We start from the raw sequence: 21921 nt of genomic DNA, 5'->3' as shown, positions 1-21921 counted from the left end.
TAATGGGCGAGGTTACGCGCCGTCAAGGCCGTTACACTTCATGTTATTTTGCATTCTTCTTTTGTATTTACTCACAGAGTTTACAGAAAATATCCAGACTGTTTTGAAACTTGTGTGTTTTAAGATTTTGTTACGTTTTAAAAGAACATTAATTTATCCCATTTCGGGTTGCATTAACCCGAAAATGAAGGACAACGTGTAAATATTCATTCATTCATTCATTTTCTTCCGCTTATCCTTATGGTGTGAACGTGTAAATACGCACACCAAAAAAAATGATTAAAACAATCAGAATTTATTTATAAATCGTCCTCCATGAAGTGGAGGGTGAAACATATTAAATATTTATGAAAACACACCTTTCCACAACTGAATTTATTCTAAGTGTAATAATGAGGGATTAAAGTGACCAAAAAAAAGCTTTCGTATCGCGCACTCATTGAAAATCCTGTATGAAATCGAGTATGAGCCATGAAGATCTGACTGACACGTGACTCAAATAACTCAGCTCAAATATAACTATGTAAACATAACTCTCCACAACTCTCTCTGAAATCAACGGAAAATTCTTCCGCCTTCTAGTTAATTGAAGGCTGATTGATTGTGTGACACCGTGGATCAATTTTAATGCAGGAGGCCAGATCAGTCCGAGTTCGCAAAAAAACTAACGGATTTCGATGTGAATAGTTTGCAGAAGATTGCGTGGAACTTTCTTTGTCGTATTTGCTTTATACGCCGGACCGTTTTCAGTGTAACACACCGCTTGGCAGTTATGTCGGCGCTCAAGTCAGACCGCTCGCTGTTGGAGTAGTCAAAAATCAGTCTTAAATAGCTCGTTTTGCAGCTGTTATTTTCGGAAATGCAGGATCCGAAGACTGTGTGTTAAGGGGCGTCGTGGTTTTGGTCACAGAGCTGATTTGTTGAGGTAAAGTAAGTTTAGTATCGACTTGTGAGTCCCGTTCCCCCTCTTGTTCGCGTTAGCTAACGTCAGACTGGTTAGCTCTGTTCATCTGAGAACTGCTGCTCTTTAACCCTGAATTATTGCAATAATATCTGTTATCAAGGATATTTGTGGCGTTTTAAAGTGGATATATGTTAACTCTCACCCCTTGGAGAGTGATTAAAACAGTCAAGTACTAGTTGATGTTCATTCGGCAAGTGTTGGATAGTTTTCTTCATGTTTAAACACATTTCTTATATTCCTGTAATATTTGGATTTATGGTATGTTATTTGTCAGACACTTTTTTTTTCAACAAAGAATAAATTTTTCGGATTATCTTTTTCAGTGCATCTGTTTGAGCCATGGCATCCTTGTCAGAGGAGGTGCTGCTGGTTGTGAAGAAGGTCCGTCAGAGGAAGCAGGATGGCACCCTGTACCTGATGGCTGAGCGCGTAGCGTGGGGGCCGGAGGGCAAAGACCGTTTCACAGTGAGCCACCTGTATGCCGACATCCGCTGTGAGTTGATGCAAGCTCGGGTGATGCACAGACAGTCATCTCAGTGGAGGTTTTTCCCCCTCAAGCTGAACTTTACTGCTCCTCTGTCTCAGGTCAGAAGATCAGCCCGGATGGTAAAGCCAAAATTCAGCTCCAGCTTGTCCTTCACACCGGTGAGAGCACCACATTCCACTTTTCCAACGAGAGCAGTGCGCTCAAAGACCGAGAGGCTGCCAAAGAGCTGCTGCAGCAACTGCTGCCCAGGTTCAAGAAGAAAGCAAACAAAGAGCTGGAGGAGAAAAATAGGTGAGACTGTGGATGTTTCTTCCAAGGTTAGCGCCGGGAATCCTCTATAAGCCCTCTTTACATTGACAACTTGCTCACACAACCTGGTGCACTGATCAGTTGTCTATGCTGCTGCTCTAACTATTATAAATATTCTGCTCCTGCTTTTAAGAGACATTCGGGCTTCTGACTACGGCAGCCTTCTTATTCATACATCCTGTGTGGAGGATCTTTGTAGATCTAGAGTGAAAAATGTATATTCATTTATGTATAAATTCTCTCACTTGGTAGTTTATTTGTTTGCTTGTGTATTCTGAATCCTCTCCCTGATATTGGATAGAATCAAAGTTACAACTACAGGTACACAACTATTTTTGTACAGGTGGTCAGAGATGTCATAAGGCCAATTTCTGAGGAAATGGTCACACCAATCATTTCCACCCTAATAATCGTTTTTTAAAAATATTTAAAATGCCACCACAGTCGTTGAGTAACAATATATTTGTGAATTGCTTTTTTTTTTTGGTGTCTGATTCTAGTGGACTGGTTTGTTCCAAAGGTCAAAAGTAGATTTAAGATACTAAAGACTTTTAAACACTTGTTTTTGTTTCCTGCAGGATGCTTCAAGAGGATCCCGTGCTTTTCCAGTTGTATAAAGACCTTGTTGTGAGCCAAGTGATCAGTGCTGATGAGTTCTGGGCAAACAGGTTAGGAGGCATAAACAACACAGAACCTGCGACATGCAAGGACAAACAAGAAGTCGGTATATCCGGAGCATTCCTGGTATGTGCATCTATTCTGACAAAGGACTCACAGTCTAAATTAGTCAACAATTTCAGCAATAGCAGTACACATACCTCCTAACACAGGCCTTGATGTTTTGATCTTCAGGCAGATATTAGACCTCAGACAGATGGCTGCAATGGCTTGAGATACAACCTGACAGCCGACATTATTGAGTCCATCTTCAGAACGTATCCTGCAGGTAAACAATTATACCTTACCTTTAAAGTTTTCCCATCGCCTTCTAATGGTGATTATTCTGACGGCTATGGTTTTAATTTCAAATAATTGTCGTACTGTTCATTGTTCTATAAATTAGAAGTCTACTATCTACTGTCTGCTTGTTATTCTTGTAGTTGACATTAACTGTGCAACTTGAGTTCCCCGTTGAATGTATATCAAATTAAGATCCTTGTACCTGTGTGTTGTACTTGTAGTGAAGGAGAAGTATAGTGAAAACGTGCCTCATACCCTGACGGAGAAGGATTTCTGGACTCGCTTCTTCCAGTCCCATTATTTTCACAGAGATCGTATCAACACAGGAACACAAGATATTTTCTCAGAGTGTGCCAAGCAAGATGAGAAAGGTAGGAACTGTGAGCGATTTCTGGTACGTGTATCTAAACTAAACCATTAAACCAAAACGTGTCCCATTCAGGGTTGAAGTCTCTGGTGACTCAGGGGGTGAAAAATCCTTTGGTGGATCTCCTCTCGTTGGAGGATAAAACTTTAGACGAGGTGTGGTAATTATTTTGTAGCTCACTTTAATATTTATTAAACATACACTTGTACACCCACCCCCCACCCCCTCCTCATTAAACATGAAACGTTCTTCGACACAGGGATTTGGAATTTGCACAACACAACCCTCAACTTCCTCCTCAAACAGGACGGTGAAGGAGAACAGCAATGCTGCCATTATAAAGCGTTTCAACCATCATAGCGCCATGGTGCTGGCAGCAGGCTCACGTAAAGGGTAAAAAGAATCATTTGTCAAAGTTGAGGATAAACCTCAAAGTGGTGATTCTAATTGAATTGTGTTTTTGAAGGGAGGCTCCACCTGACCAAACCAGTGAGACGAGCAGTACGGACGGAAACTCGAGAGACTCTGACTTCTTTCAACCTCCCGTGAAGAAGGTATGAAATGGCAACAAGGCCATGGGTGTAATGAAGAAATTTAAAAAAAAATACAGATCCCAAAAGTGTCTGTTTTTGGATTTTATTTTAAATATTTTGTCATTTAATTGCTCTAAAGATCTTTAAGTCAGTGGCTGAGATGCATGTGTATAATAGCAGATTGAAAAAGAAAACCCTGTCTTTGTGTTATTGCTAACGCTGTAGCTTTGTGCTACGCGGATTGTAAAATGGGTTGTCTTTATCACTTCCTTTTGTTTTTACTGATTTGCATATTTTCTCAGGTTAAACTCCAAGAAGCCATAGAATATGAGGATCTACAAAGGGAAAACAAGATGAAAACAGTCGCACTAAATCTGAAGAAGTCTGACAGGTACAAATTTAACTTTTTTTATGCACTTTTTTTTCATCATGAGTCAATCTGGCACTCTTAATACAAATCCACTGAAATTGTTACAATACAATTCATTCCACGTTCTCATTTGTCAATAAAGACAAAAAAAAGTCTGTTTCATACAGGTCAGAATCTAGAATCGCCACCTATTTTGTATTTCTAATTGACTTAAAAGTCCCTTCTGTTTTCTTTACAGCTGCTCAAAAGTTTAAGGAGTTTCTAAGTGGGCCTTTGGGCCCAGCTTTAGCAAACGTATGCGAATTTAAAGACTTAACTTGTGGAAGTTGTTTGTAGTTGATGAGTACAACTTCCTCTAGCCCGAGCTCACACTTTGTGTGATTTCATTATAGATAATGTACTGAAAGGTTGGAGTCATTGATTTTTCTCCCTGTGATGTAGTTCAACACTAAAGTGTGTATGAGCGGTGAATCGAGGACTCTGCGGCTACAAAGAAGAGTTTCCTGCTTTAGGCTGATGAAAGAGCTGCACTCTAACCTTTGAATATTTTATATTATATTTTATTTTATATTTAACGTGTTTTTTCACTCTTTAAAATTTCTGAAAGGTATGCTCATGGCCCCGTTCCACTTCAGTCCCAACAATATACAACCAGCCAGGATATCATCAACTCTGTCGGCTGCATCCAGCATGAGATGGCCAACTACAAACCCAAGCTTACTCAGGTGAGATTAAACTCTGTGTTCCTGAAACTCGTATCTTGTGACTCCCTTGTTTGGACCATTTGGAAAAAAATCTACACTTGGGTTTTTAACATCATACTAAAAAAAAAAAAAACTTGCTATGAAGCTCCTGTGACACTGAACGTATGACACAGTGTGTGTTTGCCCTATTTAAGGAGGATTTTCACCAATTGAGAACTTCACTGACAAAACAACAGAAACTCATTTCTGCGAATGAATTACAATAAACGACAATGACACAGGGAATTCAAAGTCTGTTACGTCTTGTCCTTGGTCCTCTCTGTGGTCAAGACCAAGTTCACACTCCCATCAGGCTTTAACTGAATCACACCAGAGTGAAACCACAAGTGAACCAAATCTACTAGTGTAGCTCATTCAGTAGGAAAGCCTCTGATGTGATCTGTCGGGCATTACCTGTAGGTCAACTATTATCAGACTAGCAGGAGTTGTGCATCTATTATTCCAATAGTTTTCCAACAACCATTTAACTGAATAAGAATTAGAGATTTATCGATCTGTGAACAAGTGTTTCTGACCATGAATCCGCTCTGCAGGTGTTGTCCAGCGCAGCTGCTACTTCTGCCATCGCAGCACTTTCTCCAGGAGGCGTCCTCATGCAGGGAGGCACACAGCAAGCCATAAATCGTAAGTACGACTTACAAATGTGGTAAACGGTATTTGTTTATCAATAAATGTCACGTTCTTTCAGCTTCCACTAACTACTGAGAGATTATGTCAGGCTTAGTCTTGTGTTGAAATATAACAATTATTCTGCTTTTCTTGTCCCCTTTTTTTTTCTTCCCCGTTCAGAAATGGTACCCACTGAGGTTCAAGGAGAATTGAAGCATCTTTATGTGGCTGCTGGAGAGTTACTGAGACACTTCTGGTCCTGCTTTCCTGTTAATACGCCATTTTTAGAGGAGAAGGTGACTACTCTTCACTTTGTTTTAGTATTTAGTAAGTCTTTTGACCTAAGGTTTATAACTGTACAACCAAACAAGTGGTCTATGTCATTCTGAGTCTCGGTCTGATCAACACTGTTTTATATGAAACAGTCAAAACAGCAGAGCAGAATACTAATGATAAACTGTCATGATACGACTTTTAAAGTATGTCACATCTTATTCCCATCCGATTTTAATAGAACCATGTCAGATTTCCTAACAATAACCAAGGGTTTGTTTTAAGCTATTAAGCTTTTAAACAGACATGACAAATGTGAATATGTGTAAATGCCTTGAAGAATGTGTGGGGTGTTTGACATAGATATTCATAATCATGATGGATTTGAAAGTGTGTTTCACCACATTGATTCAGGCTTTGTCTCCAATATCACATCATTTTGTTTTGCAACCTTAAACTGAACCTTTCTTATCTTGATCAGTGCAGGAAACCTATTTACCTTCACCGTCTTAACATTGTCTGTTCTTAAATTGTAACACTCTTCCATCTTTCCACTGCTGCCTTCAGAGGTTACTACAGCAAATCTTCCATCTCCTCCTGTCCCCTCTGCTGTTACACTGATTGTCTCCAGGTCCCAAATTCACTGCGTCCTCTGACTGGCAGCTCCATCTCCAACATAATTTGTTCAATTTATTCACAATTTCTCATTCTTGCATCGTCACCTCTCCACCTGCCTCCCTCTCATTTACACACATATTCAGTCTTGTCTCTTCTCACTTCCATCCATCTTTATTCACAGGCTGAGCTTCACCTCTCTGGATTCTTTTCCTGTTGGTCTCTACTCTCACCACCACCACAATCTGTCAACATGGCCCATGCCAGTCTCTGTGAGAGTGGATCACAGCTGCTCTAATTGTAAAATGTTCGTATTTACATTTTTGTGTTTTCTTCACAGGTAATGAAGATGAAATCAAACCTGGAGAGATTTCAGATGACCAAACTATGTCCCTTTCAGGAGAAAATTCAGCGTCAGTATTTGAGTACAAATGTGAGTCTCCAAAGGGTTTAAACTATGTCAAAGTCTTAATCGGGTTGGGCTTGTATTAATCGCTGGGACGTTCTCACAGCTCACAGGACACTTGGAGGAGATGCTGCAGACTGCTTATAGCAAGTTCCACATCTGGCAAACTCGGCGGATGATGAGGAAAACCTGAGGATGTGCCAAAAAGAAGATGAGAGACATGGACGACAAATGAGTCGTGAAGGTCCTCTAACCTGCTGTGAGAAGACCAGAGCACAGCCTTATGGAACATAGTTCACAAGGGCTAAACGAGGACGAGAGAGGGATGCTGCTACAACCCCAAAAGTTCAACAAAGACTAACTTACTGCATCTCAGTCTAAATAACTGTAATTAGTTTCTTTCTCTTTTATTTGTGTTTTTCTCAATGGTTGAACGATTAATCCCGGTAAGGGGACTTTTCAAAATGTTGTAATGTGACCAAATTACAGATGGACGTTTGGGAAAAAAAAAAAAAAGGCTCTCAGGTCAACAGACTGAAGTGTGAGACGCAAGCGGAGGACTGCCAACGTGTTTCTTCAGTGGAGAAGGACGATCTCCCCTCCTGAACACTGGCAGTGATTGGTGAAACTTTGTTCCAGCAAATCTGAAGCTTGAGGGGGACGTGAATATAGCAATACTGTAAAGACATTTCACACTCGAGTGCATTAGTGTGTGTGTGTGCGCGTGAGTCGGGTCACACTATCACTGGTTCGTAATGTCTGCACTATCTGTCTGCACTGACGACAAAAATTCACCTGGATTAAAGTGAGACATAAAGCTTATTGTTCATGCTGGTGGCTATTTGTACAACTTTGTCAGTCACACTGCAACGGTCTTCAGGATTATTTGTGTGATAATTTTTTACTATCTCAGAGGGATGTTTGTTGGCCATGACTCAGTTCAAGGGCTCAGTGGTGTCAAATAACTAAAACAGTCTTGATTTTAGAAATTTTTACAATTATAGTATTTGTATGGAAGTGATGTGGAAAAACCCAAATATACAAGGCCAATACGTGATCAAAAAATGCTACATCTGGCCATATGTTTGAGACCTCTGATGCATGATGTCACTGGTAGTTTCTGCAGTGAGTGGTTGTAAATTTGAATGAGTCTGATTGGGAGAGAAACCTTAGTGGAACTTATCCTGAAAACATTTTCTCTTCCTTGAATTGCACTTGGTTAAAAGCACACTTGTTAATCAAGCCAGTCCTGGCTGTGGCCTGATCAAAAGTAAATGAAGTTGATCAAAGTTACTTTGTTTGTAGTTAGACTTGTTTTACAGGTTTTGTGATTGTTTTTCTGCGTGTGTGTAAGATTCAAATTGTTTTTCCTGCATGTTTGCAAGATTCTCGTTGCTTCTCTGAATGTGTGTTTGTGTGACCGCTTCGGCTTTGAGCCTGCGGGGGCGCTGTTGTTCCTGCTGCTGCTGCTGTTGCAGCCGCAGGAGGAAGTCTCCTCCTCCATCAGCTGAGCGGAGCTGTCACGGGTCTCCACATTCTCTGACCGAGACACTTTCTCCATCACGTTACACTTTTTAGGAGTGTATCGGAGAGATGTAGATTACCAGGAGCTAAAGTTGGGAGTGTCGGTCCGTTGATGTGGTGAGTTTAAATACGAGCGAATGAACGGAAACATCGCAGGCGAACATAGCATGTTTTGCTAACGGCGTCGGTCTTCGGTCACTCGCCTAAAAACACGTCAATATTTTTCAATTTACTGTCATACGTGTAAACACACCGTTGTGCTTTGAAACATTTCGTGTTTGTATTTTTTCTTTGTTTTGTTTCGGTTTTGAATTTAGCCTTGGTGACATGTCTCGTGATGTAGCTGATTGAATTCCCCCCACTTACACTTTAATCCCAAAAGCACTACTTTTTCTCAGTTTTTACTGATAAAACTCGCAACATAGCCAGTTAATTAGATATATGTGGTCGCAGTAGCTGGTTGCAGTGACGTTGACGTAGGTTAAAGCGACATTTCCAAAGTTTGTTGGTGGTTATCAATAGTGGGACGTCAACTGGCTTAAGTTCGTTCACTGGAAAAAAGCTTGACTTCAAAGTTTTCCTACACCATTAAAATGTGACTTAAACTTACTTTAAAGCCGATTAGCTGTCCTTTTAAATTTATTATATGAAATGTAAATATATATTATAAATTAAAACCTGATACACATTCAGTATATGAAGTATGTATTTACCTTGATAAATCACTTTTACAGGTAACATAAATCTGATTTAAAATCTCCCCGATTAAAAATAAAGTTCCTTATTTACACCAGTACAACGTTATGTGATCTTTACAGCAGATCTGCCATAATGTCTTCCTGGAACAAAAGTCTTTTTTGAACAAGCTTTCAGTTTTGCTTTGGGGAGGCGCTGTTGTTTCAATCTAAATTCATTTTGAAGTTGTAGTTGGCATTATTGTTGAAGTGGACTTTGTTGTCCATTCATCCATGTCTCTCTTTCTGTCATTTTCATGATGTATTTTAACTCATTTACATGCATTTCTGAAGCACTTTGCAAAAGCTTCAGAAAGTTTTCTTCATGTTATCACTTATTTGTGCTTGATAGCTTTAATTTAAAATGTACTTGGACATTAATGTAATCTGTATTTCTTTTGGTTTGTGGAGTCACACATTAGTAACTCCAGTTCTAGTGGGTGTTTCAGACTTTATTTACTGACAGGGCTTCTCCGTCATGCTTTAATTATTAGAGATAACATTATAATACGCCAAATGAAATTCTTTCCTTGTTGTTCATGCACAGACTGACTCCGTCATACGAGTTTGATGTGGATTTCTTTCGCAGGCTGCTGTGTAAGTGGAGTCATGATGGCTCAATTTAAAAGGCTATGCCACTTAGTCATGTGATGTCGCCCTGCTGAGGGCTTCAGTATTCCAGGAGGCACAAATAAAGTCAGTTTTGTTTTCTACACGTAACTGACTCACTGCTTTTCCCACAGTTGTGCTTGTGCCGCTGGTGAATATGTCTCCGATACCAGCCGTACCGGAAAACTACAGCCACTTGTTGGCTGAGTTCGACTGCCTCGATCCACTTCTCTCAGCTCTGCGTTTGGACTCTGGCAGGCTGAAGGTACAACTGACCGGTGGAAAAAACTATTTGGAGCATTTTAGAAATCCCTTTGAAGTTGTTAAGTCACAAAACCTTTGTTATCATTGGAGAGTTGTCTCCTTCAGCTGCGTATATGAAAATGTTTTACCATCAAGAACATAAATGACATCAGAGCTCTCAATGTTTCTCTTGTGTTGCAGTGTACCTGTTTAGCTGTGTCGAGGAAGTGGCTTGCTTTAGGCACATCGGCAGGAGGGTTGCACCTTATTCAGAGGGAAGGCTGGAAGCAAAGGCTCATCCTCACTCACAAGGTGTGAAGCGACTGACTGCTGCGCTGCAGTTTACTGATGCAGCTGGACATTAGCACAAACGAACCATTTCAAGATTAAATCTGATTTATTTCATCTCGTCATCATAAGGTGTCTTTAATTTTCAGGAAGGATCTATCATTCAGGCGGCATGTTGCCCTCATAATGAGGACTTTATTGCTGTTGCAACAAGGTGAGAGGTTGATGGTGTAGAAATACTTTTTTCTTTACCATTTTTTTAAGTTTTAAGTTGTATTTCAATTTTTCTTGATGGCTTATTCTGTGATTCAGTCAGGGTCTGGTGGTGGTGTGGGAACTGCAGCTGGAGCGGAGGGGGCGTCCAGATAGAGTCAGCGTGTCCTGGGAGCATAAAGGTCAGACCATTACTGCACTCTGCTGGGACACTAGCGTGCTCAGAGTCTTTGTCGGGGACTCCGCCGGCAAGGTGTCTTATCTCCGTGCAGGATCCTCCAAAACGGGCAAGGTAGAAACTCTCACATAAACTTTAATTAATGTACATAAGACAGCTCTCTGTGGTTAAACTCCTTTTATTTTTAAGTGTTTTGAATGGTATATGTTATGTGAATTTACTATATTACTGTCTTGTCATGTTCTCCTCTTGAAGATGAGGTTAAGCTTTTGCTCTAAATTGCCTAGTAGTGTGAATGTGAGTGTGTATGAGACTGTGTGACTCTCTGTGTTTGCACTGTGATGGACTGGTGACGCGTCCAGGATGCATCACGGTGCCATCGCCCACAGTCAGCTGGGATCAAGTCCTGCCTCCTACAACTCAGCAGATAGAGGGATGGATGTGACTCTTCATGATTTTCCTTTTTTTTTTTTTTTATTATTCCTAGGGGGCAGCATTCGTCATTTTCCCAGTTCAGACCGTCACCACCGTGGACTCTAAAGTGGTTCAGCTTGGGTACCAAGATGGCCGCCTGTTGGTGTCTTCCCTAAGCCGCTGCTACCTCTGTGACACAGAGAAGTGAGCCTCTCTCCATGACTTCCTACAGTGCTACTCTGGTTGTTTTCACATGTGCTGCATAAATAATCAGTAGTTTGAGCCACAGACTAGGAAATTGTGTTTTTTGTGTTGTTTATTTAAAAAAATGATTCTTCACTATTTTTGTAAGACATTGATGTTCAACATCAACTTTATCAAACATTAACATGTTCTTGGGGGTTGAAAGACACTTATTCTTTGTGTTGTATTTTATTTTCATCTCAGAGGTTGCATACAGTATATTTACTCTCTACTAACTGAAAATGAATAAAGGAAATTAGAATTAAAGTTGGATCCTACATTGTTTCAACTTGGTTATTTTCATTTCTCCTTCAAATAAATGTGATAAACCCATCAGTTGTTGCATGTTTTTCTGTCTCTTTTCAACTTCAGGGAAAAGTTCTGGCGTGTTGGACAGAAGGAGCGTGATGGGGAATATGGCGCTTGTTTCTTCCCTCAGAACAGGGGGTTGTTGGTTGGTCAGCCCCCCCTCTTGTACTGTGCCCGGCCAGGTTCTCGTGTATGGGAGGCGAGTTTTAATGGCGAGGTCCTTAGTACGCATCAGTTCAAACAGCTGCTGGCGTGTCCTCCGCTACCGCTCATCACTTATCGGTAAGATATGTCTGCATGTATTGATCTGAGAGGAAAGATCAAAGTTGTAATGTGTTATTTCTCCCTGTTTCTCCAGGAATGAACCGTGTTACAGTTCAGTACAGAGGAGTCCACAGGCAGTTGCATTTGCTAAAATGCTTTATTTGGGGTAAATGTAAATGAATTCTTTGCTTTTTGTTATGTATTAAATTATCTACATATAACTGAGCATCCAGAAGATTCTGACTACATCAAAGACAGTAATATCTCATCTTTATTGAATCGGCCACAGCAGAATCTTCTGCTTAATTAACTTGGCATTTCTTTTCCTTTTTTTTTCTTTTTTTTTTGCGAAGAGACCAAAACCTGCTGACTTGGACTGATACAGCAATTTACATCTTCACCCCTCAGAATGGACAGGTGCTTCTTTGGACTGAAGTCGATGGTATGTTGTTTCATCAAACATCAGTGTTTTACTTTCTCTTATTACATTTATTGCAGTATTTCTTTTGTCATTGTTAATATTGTTACATTTGCGGTGTTCAACCTGTGTTAATACTATCATTTCATTCCTGAAAAACATCCAGACAAAGGTCTGCATCATTATAGATCCTAGCAATCATTATATGTTGCAGTTTCCCATCATGACTCTTATAAGTACAGGACCGTCAGTTTTTTACATTCCCATTCTAATGATCCTTATCAATCACCGCATGTGTATTGGGGTTGTTTTTTTTTTCAGATTTGGTTGATGTTGCCATTTATCGCAGCGAGCTCTTCTGCCTCCACGGCAGCGGCCATTTGTCCCACCTCTCCTTGTTGTCAGCAGAGCGCTGCGTTGAGCGCCTGCTCCGCAGAGAGTCCTGGACGCTCGCTGCCATCGTCTGCTGTATGTTTCAGCACACAATCACCACGAGCAGGGTAAGATGGTACAGCTGTGTATGCTTGTCCTGCCTCTGGACTGTGGAACCTAAATTCCTGCCTTATCTGGTCTGTTATTGTGAATTCTCACACACAATGAATATAGTTTTCCTGAAATCTAACTTTTAGGAAACTCGTAAAGACATACACAATCATACTCATAGTTTTGGCTCTTCATGAAATTGAGATGTGGTTTTCAATCTCACTTTGAATCACACTTGTGGATCACAAAGGATGTGTGCTGCCTTTACTCAAAATGCTGATCCTTGTTCCCGCTGCTGGTAGTGTTGTGATCTATCCTCAGCTATTTCTCTCAGAGGACAAATCATTAAAACAGGAAGTGAAGTATTGGTGCACTTGGCTCATATACAACTAATTAAAACATAAAAACTAATAATAGAAATCCAAACAGTGATTTGGCGAGACAATATAAAAAAAACAAAAATCTAATATAAAAGTTTATTTTGTTTTCTTACAACCCTATGATCAAGAGATTTTACAGGATCATTATACTAGTAAACATTGTAATCCCATGACTTAGATGTAGATTTATATCAAACAGGAAAATTAATTCTTGTGATCTGACAATAATGAGTATTAAATATACATGATTTATTTCTTTAAATTTAAGGCAAGGAAATCGATTCCCATTGACCGCCTTGAACACACGAGGTCTCAGCTCAGTGCCAGCACACACCAGGAGCTGATTGGCCAGCTGGAGGAAGTCATCACCAAGCTGGAGCCACTGGACTCCGCGTCCAGCAGCCGCAGAAGTAGCATTTCCTCACATGTAAGAATGAATATTCCTATATATTAATTCGTACTCATCCACCACATACTGCATCAACTGCAGACCTTTCATTTTGTTTTGCTGCAGGAACAGTTGAAACTTTTCTGAGTGGTCAAATATCTAATTTGTATACATGTGAATTTGATGTTTGACGATTATAAGGAATGTATAATATTATTATTGCTATTAATATTATTATTCCATCATTCAGGAGAGCTTCAACGTCCTGGACTGTGGAATCTATCGAGTGATAAGCCGCAGAGGAAGCCAGTCAGATGAGGAGACGGGTTCCCTCATCAATCAGTCCTTGTCGGAAGAGGAGCGACTCAAAGAGTTCAGCTTTGCGCAGGAGGAGGATCCTGTGGATTCTGGTGAGTGGCAGCTGTTGCAGTGATCCTTTGGCTATGCTGTACACAATTGTAGAAAATAACTTAGATTCTCTTTTTCTTTTTTCTTTTTAAGTGAACTGCTTCTAGATATATTCTAGATCCAACACAGAACACACACTACTACTAAAACCAGAATAAAAGAAGCAAACAGTGAACAAGAAAAGAATTTAGTCACTCACTTTTTGAAATGTTTCTCTTTACTTGTGTTTTTTTTCCCTTGGGTGGCTCTCTGTATTTCTACGTCTTCTGGTTGAATTTCTTGTGTTTATTTGTAGCAGAAGCAAACACTTTGTCTTCTCCCCCTTGTTTCAGTGTTTGAAAAGAGTCAAGTTATTTTCAGTGTAATGTTATAGAAAGGCTCTTAAAAGGGAGGGGAAAGACAACATATATAAAATATTTAGATTTAGGACATTTTTAGCTGCTTCAGCAATTTAAAAATAACTGATAATAATTTGACTTTTGTATTTGTAACAATCACATGAACAGTTTCTTTTCCATTGCTGTATTTTCTTAATTCCAGTGAGTGTGTTTTGATTTAAGATCCAAAAGCATCTAATAAACAATGCAGCTGTGTTCCTGTATAACCAAACTTTCTCTAATAATTCCTGTGATCACTTTCTTGCTTTACAAATGCAATCTCCACTTTGCCACGTTGTTAACGCAGTTTCTTATCTGTTCCATTGTTTTACTCGTACATCACCTTTTTTTTTTATTTTGCACTTTGCAGCATTTGATTTACACTTTCTCCTCAGTCGTGTCGCCCTTGTTCGCTCCATCTGCGCGCATTGTCTCCACTGCCTGTCATCACGCCCGTCCACAACTCCATCCATCTGTGTTTTTCCTCCGACCACTGCTCCCGTCTTTATTCAGATCCTCAGAGGAGTGAGCGTGTGGATGCTGAGCGATCTGAACAAGGCCTGCCATTCCACCTGCCACTCTCATTCCGTCCCAAACCCCCCCGCATCGCACTGCAGGCTGTCAAAGACAGGTGAATGAACAAACACCCACGATAGTTTGAAACGGCAGATTGTACCGCAGCAACTCGTACCACAGGCAGCTGCAGAGGGCTACAGTCGAAAATGTTTTGCTTTTTACTTTTCGTCTCTGGAGAATTGAAACTCCCACTTTAAGCTTTTACTCAAGTGCAGCTGTGTTTTAAAGCAGTTTACTTCCTCTTTCCACTAAACACCCTCATCTATATTTTTATATCCGCACCAATTCTGTGAAAACGAATGTGGCATGCTTCATTTAAACGAGTCGCAATCACCGCTCGCTGTTCCCTGCATCCTTCTGATCGTTTCACAGTTTCTAAAAGGACTACACTTATTATGAGGTAATGTTTTTGTTTGTTTTTCATCAGTGTGTCCAGTTTCGTTAAGAAGACAACTGAGAAGATCAACACCCTCCAGATGAACTCTGAGCTGTGGCAGCGGCCTGAATTCAGGGAGGGTGGACAGGCTGAAATGTTGTCCAGCACAACTCCATACTCAGAGGAAATATACAACGAGTGAGTAAAACTATTTTGATTTGTATTTATTGAAAGATAAATATACTACACTGTGTGGATATATGAACAAGCTAGATTATCAGAATGATCTGGAATATTTTGAACTGCACTAGAACATAGAATATTTTTCACCGTTTATTTAAATTTTTTTTACAAATTCTACAGTATTTTTACAATTCCTATATTGTGATGTCAGTAGAATATATTTACCCTCAATTTGCTCTAATTTTCACCCTGTTGTTAATATACCAAAACAAAGCTGTCTTAATTTGGTATCTACTCATGCTTACATACTGATCCAGTCTCTCGTAAGAAATAAAACAATGTAAGTGTCTTTTCTGAAAAAATGAACGTTAAATAAAGCATTTTCATTACAGAGTTTATGATGAAATGTCAAACAACGATGCCGACATGCAGGACCTTCGATCAGCGACAGAACGAACCATGTAAGTATGCGGCAGAATTTTAAGTAAATCCATTCATTCCAGCATTCCCTAACCTTTTATATTTTGCTAATAGTCACTATTCCTTCAATGTTAAAATTTGACCCTGAAATTCAGGTCCCAGATACAAGATCCCCTGGTGTTGTTAGACCCCCTCAGCCTGTGGGAGGCTCTGCAGGAGTGGCTGCCGGTGCTGGAGCGGATACTCGGCCCTGCCGAGCTCAGCTCCACTGGACCAGCAGAGGAGAAACGAGAGAGGGATTGTGTAAACACCAGCACAGATCAACAAGAGGTGCTGTCCACCTGCTCATCAGAAGAACCAGCAGACATTGTTACAGACGGCACGTGTCATTCTCCTGAGCTCGAAGAGAAAGAGGAGCTGTGTGAGAACCAGCTGACGGCTGGCTTGCCAGAGGAAGTCTCTGGGACTCCTCCAGAGCCGGTCCGAGTGGCGTCTCCTAAACCTGTACCCTCAGATCTACAGGCAAGTCTGACGGAGCTGGCCACACTGTACACAGAGCTGAGCTGCTTCAGGAACCAGGGTGAACAAGCTCCGGGCTGCAGAACCTTCCTGTGCCGCTACTTCTTCCTGCTGGACCAAGAGCGCATGAGGAGGATGTGTCTGCTCTGTTATCAGGAACATCCCGAGATGCAGAGCTCCTTCACTGAGGCCATGTTAGGTCAGAAGCACATTTTCTTTTTAAATTTCACACAGCAAAATGAAAATATAAAGTTTGCCTTCCCATCGAGGCTGGATATATGCTTATTAAAAATGTGCAGTCACATAGAAACAGAATGATGCTGAAAGAAGAATAAACAGATGTTCTAGTATAACATCCTGTTTTCAATCAGTATTTGAGAGGAATAAAAGCCCAAAAATACTATTTTATTTCTGTAATTAATCAGTGTTGCTGCTCCAGTTTAATGATAACAAGTGTCTTACAGTTAAAACAACATGAATTCTGAAAAATTGTGTTTTTATTCTGTGACCATGGCTTTATCTCACAATATTGCCAAGTGCTGGATGTCAAACAAACTCCTAATCGACCATTTTATTTTTATTTTTACTTTTTTGTTTACATATGATTGAAAGATTTATTCTATTACTCAAAAACTCCTTTGAGAGAATATTTTAAATGAAAGTATAAAAAAGGTTGAGAATTAGTACATTTTTAGGTTGCAGATGCCAAGTTGTTCCGTTTACACAGAAACTTTGTTTGACGTCTCATCTCGTAAATCAAAGTGGCAGACGTATAATTGTTTTCTGCAGAGCTCACTCGGTGTACTCGGGTGGTGGATGTAATTCAGAGAGGGGATCTGCAGAGATCTCTGCGCAGTGTGAGGGAGCTCCAGCCCGGGAGTGCTCCTCTTCTCCTCGCTCACTTCCACAGGTCAGCAGCCATTGCTTTTACACATAAACATTTAGTAGAAATTAATTTCCTCTCAGAAACGGGAGATTTTGTTTTTGTTTTTTTCTTGACAGACGGGATTAGTAAGAATCTTATTTTTTTATTGATTTATTCCTTTTTTAATGGAAAGCATTAAAATGTGGATGTTTTGTGACTAGATCAAATTAGATATTCCTGCAGTACTACACACATAAATAGAAGCGACTTACCCCACCAAGTAAAGCAGTGAGAACGATTAACCATCTTCTAGTCAGATTTTTTAATTGAGGCGTTGCGTTGGCTGTTATTAATCCGGTATTTTGTTGTCATCCAGGCTGTATGAGAAGCACGGGGAAGCTGCAGTGCGCTCCTTTTCTCAGTTCTACCCGACAATAATCCCCGCTGACATAATGGCCATGGCTCAGAAAAGCCACTTCCTTGCGTACCTGGATAATCTGGTGCAATCACAAACTGAAGAGCACAGGTACGTGTTCAGGTTTTCATTTTCCACAAAATACAGGTGCATCAATAACATTTTAAAGGTCTATTTTACTTAGCTATCGCTATACTGGTGATATATAAACAACATTTCAATTGTATTTTGGAATTTTTACAGCTCATAAGTAAAATTTTACAAAATCAAACCAAAACACTTAAAATATTTCAGTTTGTGTGTAATTAATTGACAAAATATGAAGTGTCAGTTTGGAATAAATCTTGGGAACAATGAACAGTTCTGTCTTGCCTTAGTAGTTAATAGTTAAACACACTTTACTACCTGCTTTGCTGAGTAATATGTTTGCTCCTCCTTTTAGATTGTCTTTTTTGCAGTCACTTCTTGAACCAGAGTCCCTAAGACAGGATTGGCTGCTACTGGCTCTTACCCATGATGCTCCTCAACGCTGTCATACACTAACTGAAGACGGGAATCCCAGGTCTGATATCATTCATTGGTTTTTGAAGATGCAAACAAACACATTTGTCACATGGAAACTATTATAGTCTAACCTATAATGAACGAGGTGAACAACAGCCGAACTATCAAACATGGTCAGACAGTAAATAAACTGCTTTCAGTTATATTACCCAACTGAAATCGATACTGAAGTGAGGTTGTCTCTATACCTGATGTTGCAGGTGGCATTCACATTTGTTCAGTTGGGGTTATGGACGTCTGCTGTCTCTATTGGTCCGCCTTCCTGCCGATCTGCCCTCTAAGCTGGTGATGGCAGAGACTTGTCGCTCTCACGGGTATTCCTAACTTCATTATACGTAAAAGTTGCCTTACCATTGTGTGCCGTAAAAAAACCTGCATTGTTTGTGCGCATGCCTACAGGTACTGGACAGGTTTCCTCTACCTCTGCCAGCAGCTTCAACGTCGCGCAGAAGCTTTTTCAACCATCTGTCAGCTGGATGACATCAGTCTGCTCGAGGAACCTGAGGGTATGATGTTTTCTTTGAAAAAGATCTCTGCAGTCTGAGTTCTGTCAGTCATCATGGTACTGAGGAAAACACCTCAGCTCAATATTAACCCAAATAAAAGAACATGTAGAGTATGTATTAGAAGAGCAGTCTAATGTATTTTTAACACTGAATTCTTCATCTCTGACCTGAAAAACTATTCTGAATGCATAAGGAAATATTCAATTCAATTCCCGCAAACCTCTCAGAATTTCCCCTGACAGGTTAAACTATCATCACAGTCTAATTGTGTGCTGTGGATCTCTGCTGTGTCCCAGGTGTGGAGCCCCAGACGTTGGATGAGTGGAAGTTCCTGATCCAGCGCTCTCAGCAGTGCTGCAGCAGCTCCGCAGCCTCTGCAGACGGCGAGCGGCCGACCGGTGTGAACGGCAGCAGCTGGTCAAACGGCTCCACAGATACACCGGGAAAAATCAATCCAGAGAATCTGACGCTCATGCTGGCGAGGACAGCTGGGCCCGACCACGCTCTGGCTGTCCTGGAGGAATGTGGCATCCAGCTCGCCCTCTCGCCTCACTCCACACTGGTCTGCGAGCTGCTGAGAGTCACTGAGAAGAGGCAGAGGTGGGCCAAGTCACTGAGCTAGCGAACTTGTATAAAGCCATTAGAGTAGGAGGCAACTTAAATCTATTTCTCCTGTAAGTTTTTTTTTTTTTTTTTTTTTTTTTTTTTTTTTTTATAAATCCACATATGAAAACCTATTGATGTATCAATTAAAGGAGACACTTAAATGTTTGGTATCACTGCTATTTTGATACTTGGAACACATTTGAGGTGAGCTGGAAAGTAGAGCAGTCTTTCATATTCTTATTTGTTATATTGCAGAAATTCAGTTTTCACAGTTGAAAAAAGAAAAAAAAACTTACCACATGACTGTCTCGTACAATCATGTTTCATGCAAAATTGCTAAATTTAACTATGAGAGGCAGAAGAGGATTTAGTGCCCAGCAGCTGTTCGGGTACAATAACTTCCACCTGTGAAGGAAAATAAATGAAAGTTAATCAACCAAGTTAAAATATACAATGTAATATTAATAGTTTAACACAAGAATTAATCCTAAAACAGTCAGACTTGATATCAAAATGAGCTATAGTTTCTCTATTGTTAAACTTACTCTATTTCCTCTTCTGTGGAAACTAGAGATCAGTTTCTCTGTTTACAAGAGTGTGACATTCATCCCAGAAGTGTGAAGTCTTTTTCAAACCATTAGAATTGATTTGAACTGGTGAAAGAAAGTCTGGAATGAACAGTCAGTGTGGTGTTTGCTGTAGATGTCCCACACTCAAGCAGTTTTTTTCTTCTCTTTGCAGGGCCATGATCCAGACGATGCTTGAGCGCTGTGATCGGTTCCTGTGGTCTCAGCATGCCTGACCCTCTGACCCCCGCACCCTCAGACCCCCTGACCCCCTGACACACACACCTCTGTGGACAGAAACTTCTCTCAAACCAAATAAACTCTTTCTGTAAGTTTTGTTGCAAATTGCTGTTGAAGCTGTGATTTGATTTATACACTGTGATATTTATCATGGCTGCCCTCTTCAAATGAAGGTACACTAGTCAAAAACTGTATTAAATATTTGACTTGAAGTTGTCTTGAGCCTGTATAATTCCCAATTTCAGGCAACATTTGGTTGTTAAAAATCTTCTTTTTTTAATTCAGCTATTATTGATTTACATACTTTTTGCATGAACATGTAACTAAATATCTTCTGTCTCTAATCTATGTAATTAAACATATGTGACAGAAACCAAACTTTCAATGCTTAAAGTGTGTTGTTCTAACTATCATATGAATAAAATATTCCTGTATGAAATTCCTGTATTCCGGTCTTATTGTTTTTTGTTTGTATTTTAATATCAGTACCTGTCCCGATGACTAATTTTATCCATCAATATTCACGTCACATCTACTTGGGGAAAGTCCACAAAAACAGTAGGGTACAAAGACAAAAGTGGCTTCAATCCAGTTCTCAGATTAATTTATGTAATCTGCTTTTAATCCTGCAAACCAAAAGCATGAAACTGGGAGTCTAACGACGTTTTGTGACTTTTAACTTTAAACTAGAAGATTGTAAGTTTGGAAATGTGGGTGAGATGATTCTTCGTCGGCCTCTAAGTCAAATATTTTGTCATTTTGGAGAACAGACAATTTCTACAAGTCTTGTGCTGGATGATGGGTTAATGTAGGTCAGAGAGATAATACTAATAACAGCGTAATGAAATGGGACTGGTGACTCATTTGATGCTATCACACACCTGGAGCATCAAAGCGGACGGAGCGAGCCCAGGAAGTCCTGATGCTTCACATGTGACTTTTAAAGACCTTTCCTGGACACAACCGCTCATTATGAGTCACATCGTCTGCAGAGATTTCAACTTTCCAACTAATCCTCAGTGGATTTCTTTTTCCAGCCACGTTCCCAAAATCCAGTCCAGCCGTCACCTGCCTGTGTCACTGGCACATGGACGATCAGATTGAAGGTCGTGGCATGTGGCACAGGCACAAACACCCTCAGGAACGAAGCTTGTTTTTTTCATTTGTTAAATTTCGTTTGGCTTCCTAAAAAGAGTAAACTCCATTTTTTTTATCCACCTCTAAAGCTTAATTTGACACATTCATCTGCTCTATTAGGTGAGAGTCTGGTAGACTTTGACAACAGAACTTGTTTGGGGGACTGAGGAGAATCATTTCATTTATTTGAAGTGCTGATTTGACAGAGGGTTTTCATCGTGTCCAAGTGGACAGAAATAAATGTGTTTGAAGGTTATTAGGTCGAGGCAGCGTGTCCAGTGTTTGATGTTGAGTTTCTGTCACCAGAAGGACAGATAAGGGGATTCTGCACATACCTGTTGACCCCCCCCACCGCTGGTGTATACATAGAAAACCTTGGGCACTTGAAGACAGATGAGATACACACTCACACCCACTGCCTCTTGAGATGATTCAAATACAGCGGTAACCGACTCTGAGCACAAGTAGTTTTCTGAACTTCAGCGAGTCGTCAGCTCAGATCACAGAGATGGACGCAGTACTTATGGTGAGCTTCTGCTTTTTCACCCCCGACTGATTCCTTAAAATAACTCACATTTATAGTGAGTTATTTGTGTTTACTTCAGTGTTTACTTCAGATATTCATGTAGGTGGGTTTTGATTGCAGGTGTTTCTGCTTGAACTTATTGTTATGCTGCTCTCGTTTCGTGGGCATGCTTCACTGAACAGAAGATTTGACAACACCTCAGGTAGAATTTCTGTGTGACTGATGGTGGAGAGAGCGTGTCCTGGGGAGCCTTTCTAACTGCACGTCTCTGGTAATCTCAGGAACTGTGTAT

The 21921-nt window shown here is 40.3% G+C and overlaps 2 protein-coding genes across 3 annotated transcripts; both read left to right on the top strand.

Moving 5' to 3' along the window:
* The first annotated feature begins 748 nt into the window (after positions 1 to 748).
* Positions 749 to 7949, top strand: gtf2h1 (general transcription factor IIH, polypeptide 1). The gene is made up of 15 exons (XM_080475275.1): positions 749 to 925; positions 1288 to 1457; positions 1550 to 1742; positions 2339 to 2504; positions 2613 to 2706; positions 2942 to 3091; positions 3163 to 3242; positions 3347 to 3480; positions 3554 to 3641; positions 3923 to 4011; positions 4598 to 4715; positions 5288 to 5378; positions 5544 to 5659; positions 6592 to 6684; positions 6764 to 7949. Exons 2-15 carry the CDS (start codon positions 1304 to 1306, stop codon positions 6848 to 6850), a joined length of 1653 nt encoding a protein of 550 aa, XP_080331401.1. The 5' UTR covers positions 749 to 925; positions 1288 to 1303; the 3' UTR covers positions 6851 to 7949.
* A 165-nt stretch (positions 7950 to 8114) lies between these two features.
* On the top strand, positions 8115 to 20412 carry hps5 (HPS5 biogenesis of lysosomal organelles complex 2 subunit 2). Of its 2 annotated transcripts, XM_080475274.1 has the most exons (24): positions 8151 to 8298; positions 9463 to 9512; positions 9659 to 9789; positions 9969 to 10079; positions 10205 to 10269; positions 10368 to 10560; positions 10934 to 11064; positions 11476 to 11694; positions 11771 to 11842; positions 12030 to 12118; positions 12416 to 12594; positions 13226 to 13384; positions 13596 to 13755; positions 14644 to 14761; positions 15134 to 15280; positions 15658 to 15726; positions 15841 to 16403; positions 16994 to 17114; positions 17446 to 17595; positions 17927 to 18046; positions 18249 to 18362; positions 18448 to 18554; positions 18851 to 19154; positions 19902 to 20412. In XM_080475274.1, the coding sequence occupies exons 3-24, from the start codon at positions 9682 to 9684 to the stop codon at positions 19960 to 19962; spliced, it is 3360 nt and encodes a 1119-aa protein (XP_080331400.1). In that variant the 5' UTR covers positions 8151 to 8298; positions 9463 to 9512; positions 9659 to 9681; the 3' UTR covers positions 19963 to 20412. The 2 variants fall into 2 exon arrangements, with proteins under 2 accessions (XP_080331399.1, XP_080331400.1); XM_080475273.1 differs by lacking the exon at positions 9463 to 9512 and having other exon boundaries at positions 8115 to 8298.
* The last annotated feature ends 1509 nt before the right edge of the window (positions 20413 to 21921 follow it).

This window comes from Lipophrys pholis (assembly GCF_963383615.2).
Source record: "Lipophrys pholis genome assembly, chromosome: 11".
NCBI lineage: Eukaryota > Metazoa > Chordata > Actinopteri > Blenniiformes > Blenniidae > Lipophrys > Lipophrys pholis.
This window is presented reverse-complemented; position numbering and strand designations above follow the sequence as displayed.

Excerpts from the sequence above, each read along its gene's own strand:
- hps5 (XM_080475273.1), top strand. The coding sequence starts at position 9,682 with ATGTCTCCGATACCAGCCGTACCGGAAAACTACAGCCACTTGTTGGCT. Across the intron at positions 13,385-13,595 it reads GAAGTAGCATTTCCTCACAT|GAGAGCTTCAACGTCCTGGA; the intron begins GTAAGAATGAAT and ends TCCATCATTCAG. Across the intron at positions 15,727-15,840 it reads TCAGCGACAGAACGAACCAT|GTCCCAGATACAAGATCCCC; the intron begins GTAAGTATGCGG and ends CCTGAAATTCAG.
- gtf2h1 (XM_080475275.1), top strand. The coding sequence starts at position 1,304 with ATGGCATCCTTGTCAGAGGAGGTGCTGCTGGTTGTGAAGAAGGTCCGT. Across the intron at positions 3,481-3,553 it reads GCAGCAGGCTCACGTAAAGG|GGAGGCTCCACCTGACCAAA; the intron begins GTAAAAAGAATC and ends GTGTTTTTGAAG. Across the intron at positions 4,716-5,287 it reads ACAAACCCAAGCTTACTCAG|GTGTTGTCCAGCGCAGCTGC; the intron begins GTGAGATTAAAC and ends TCCGCTCTGCAG.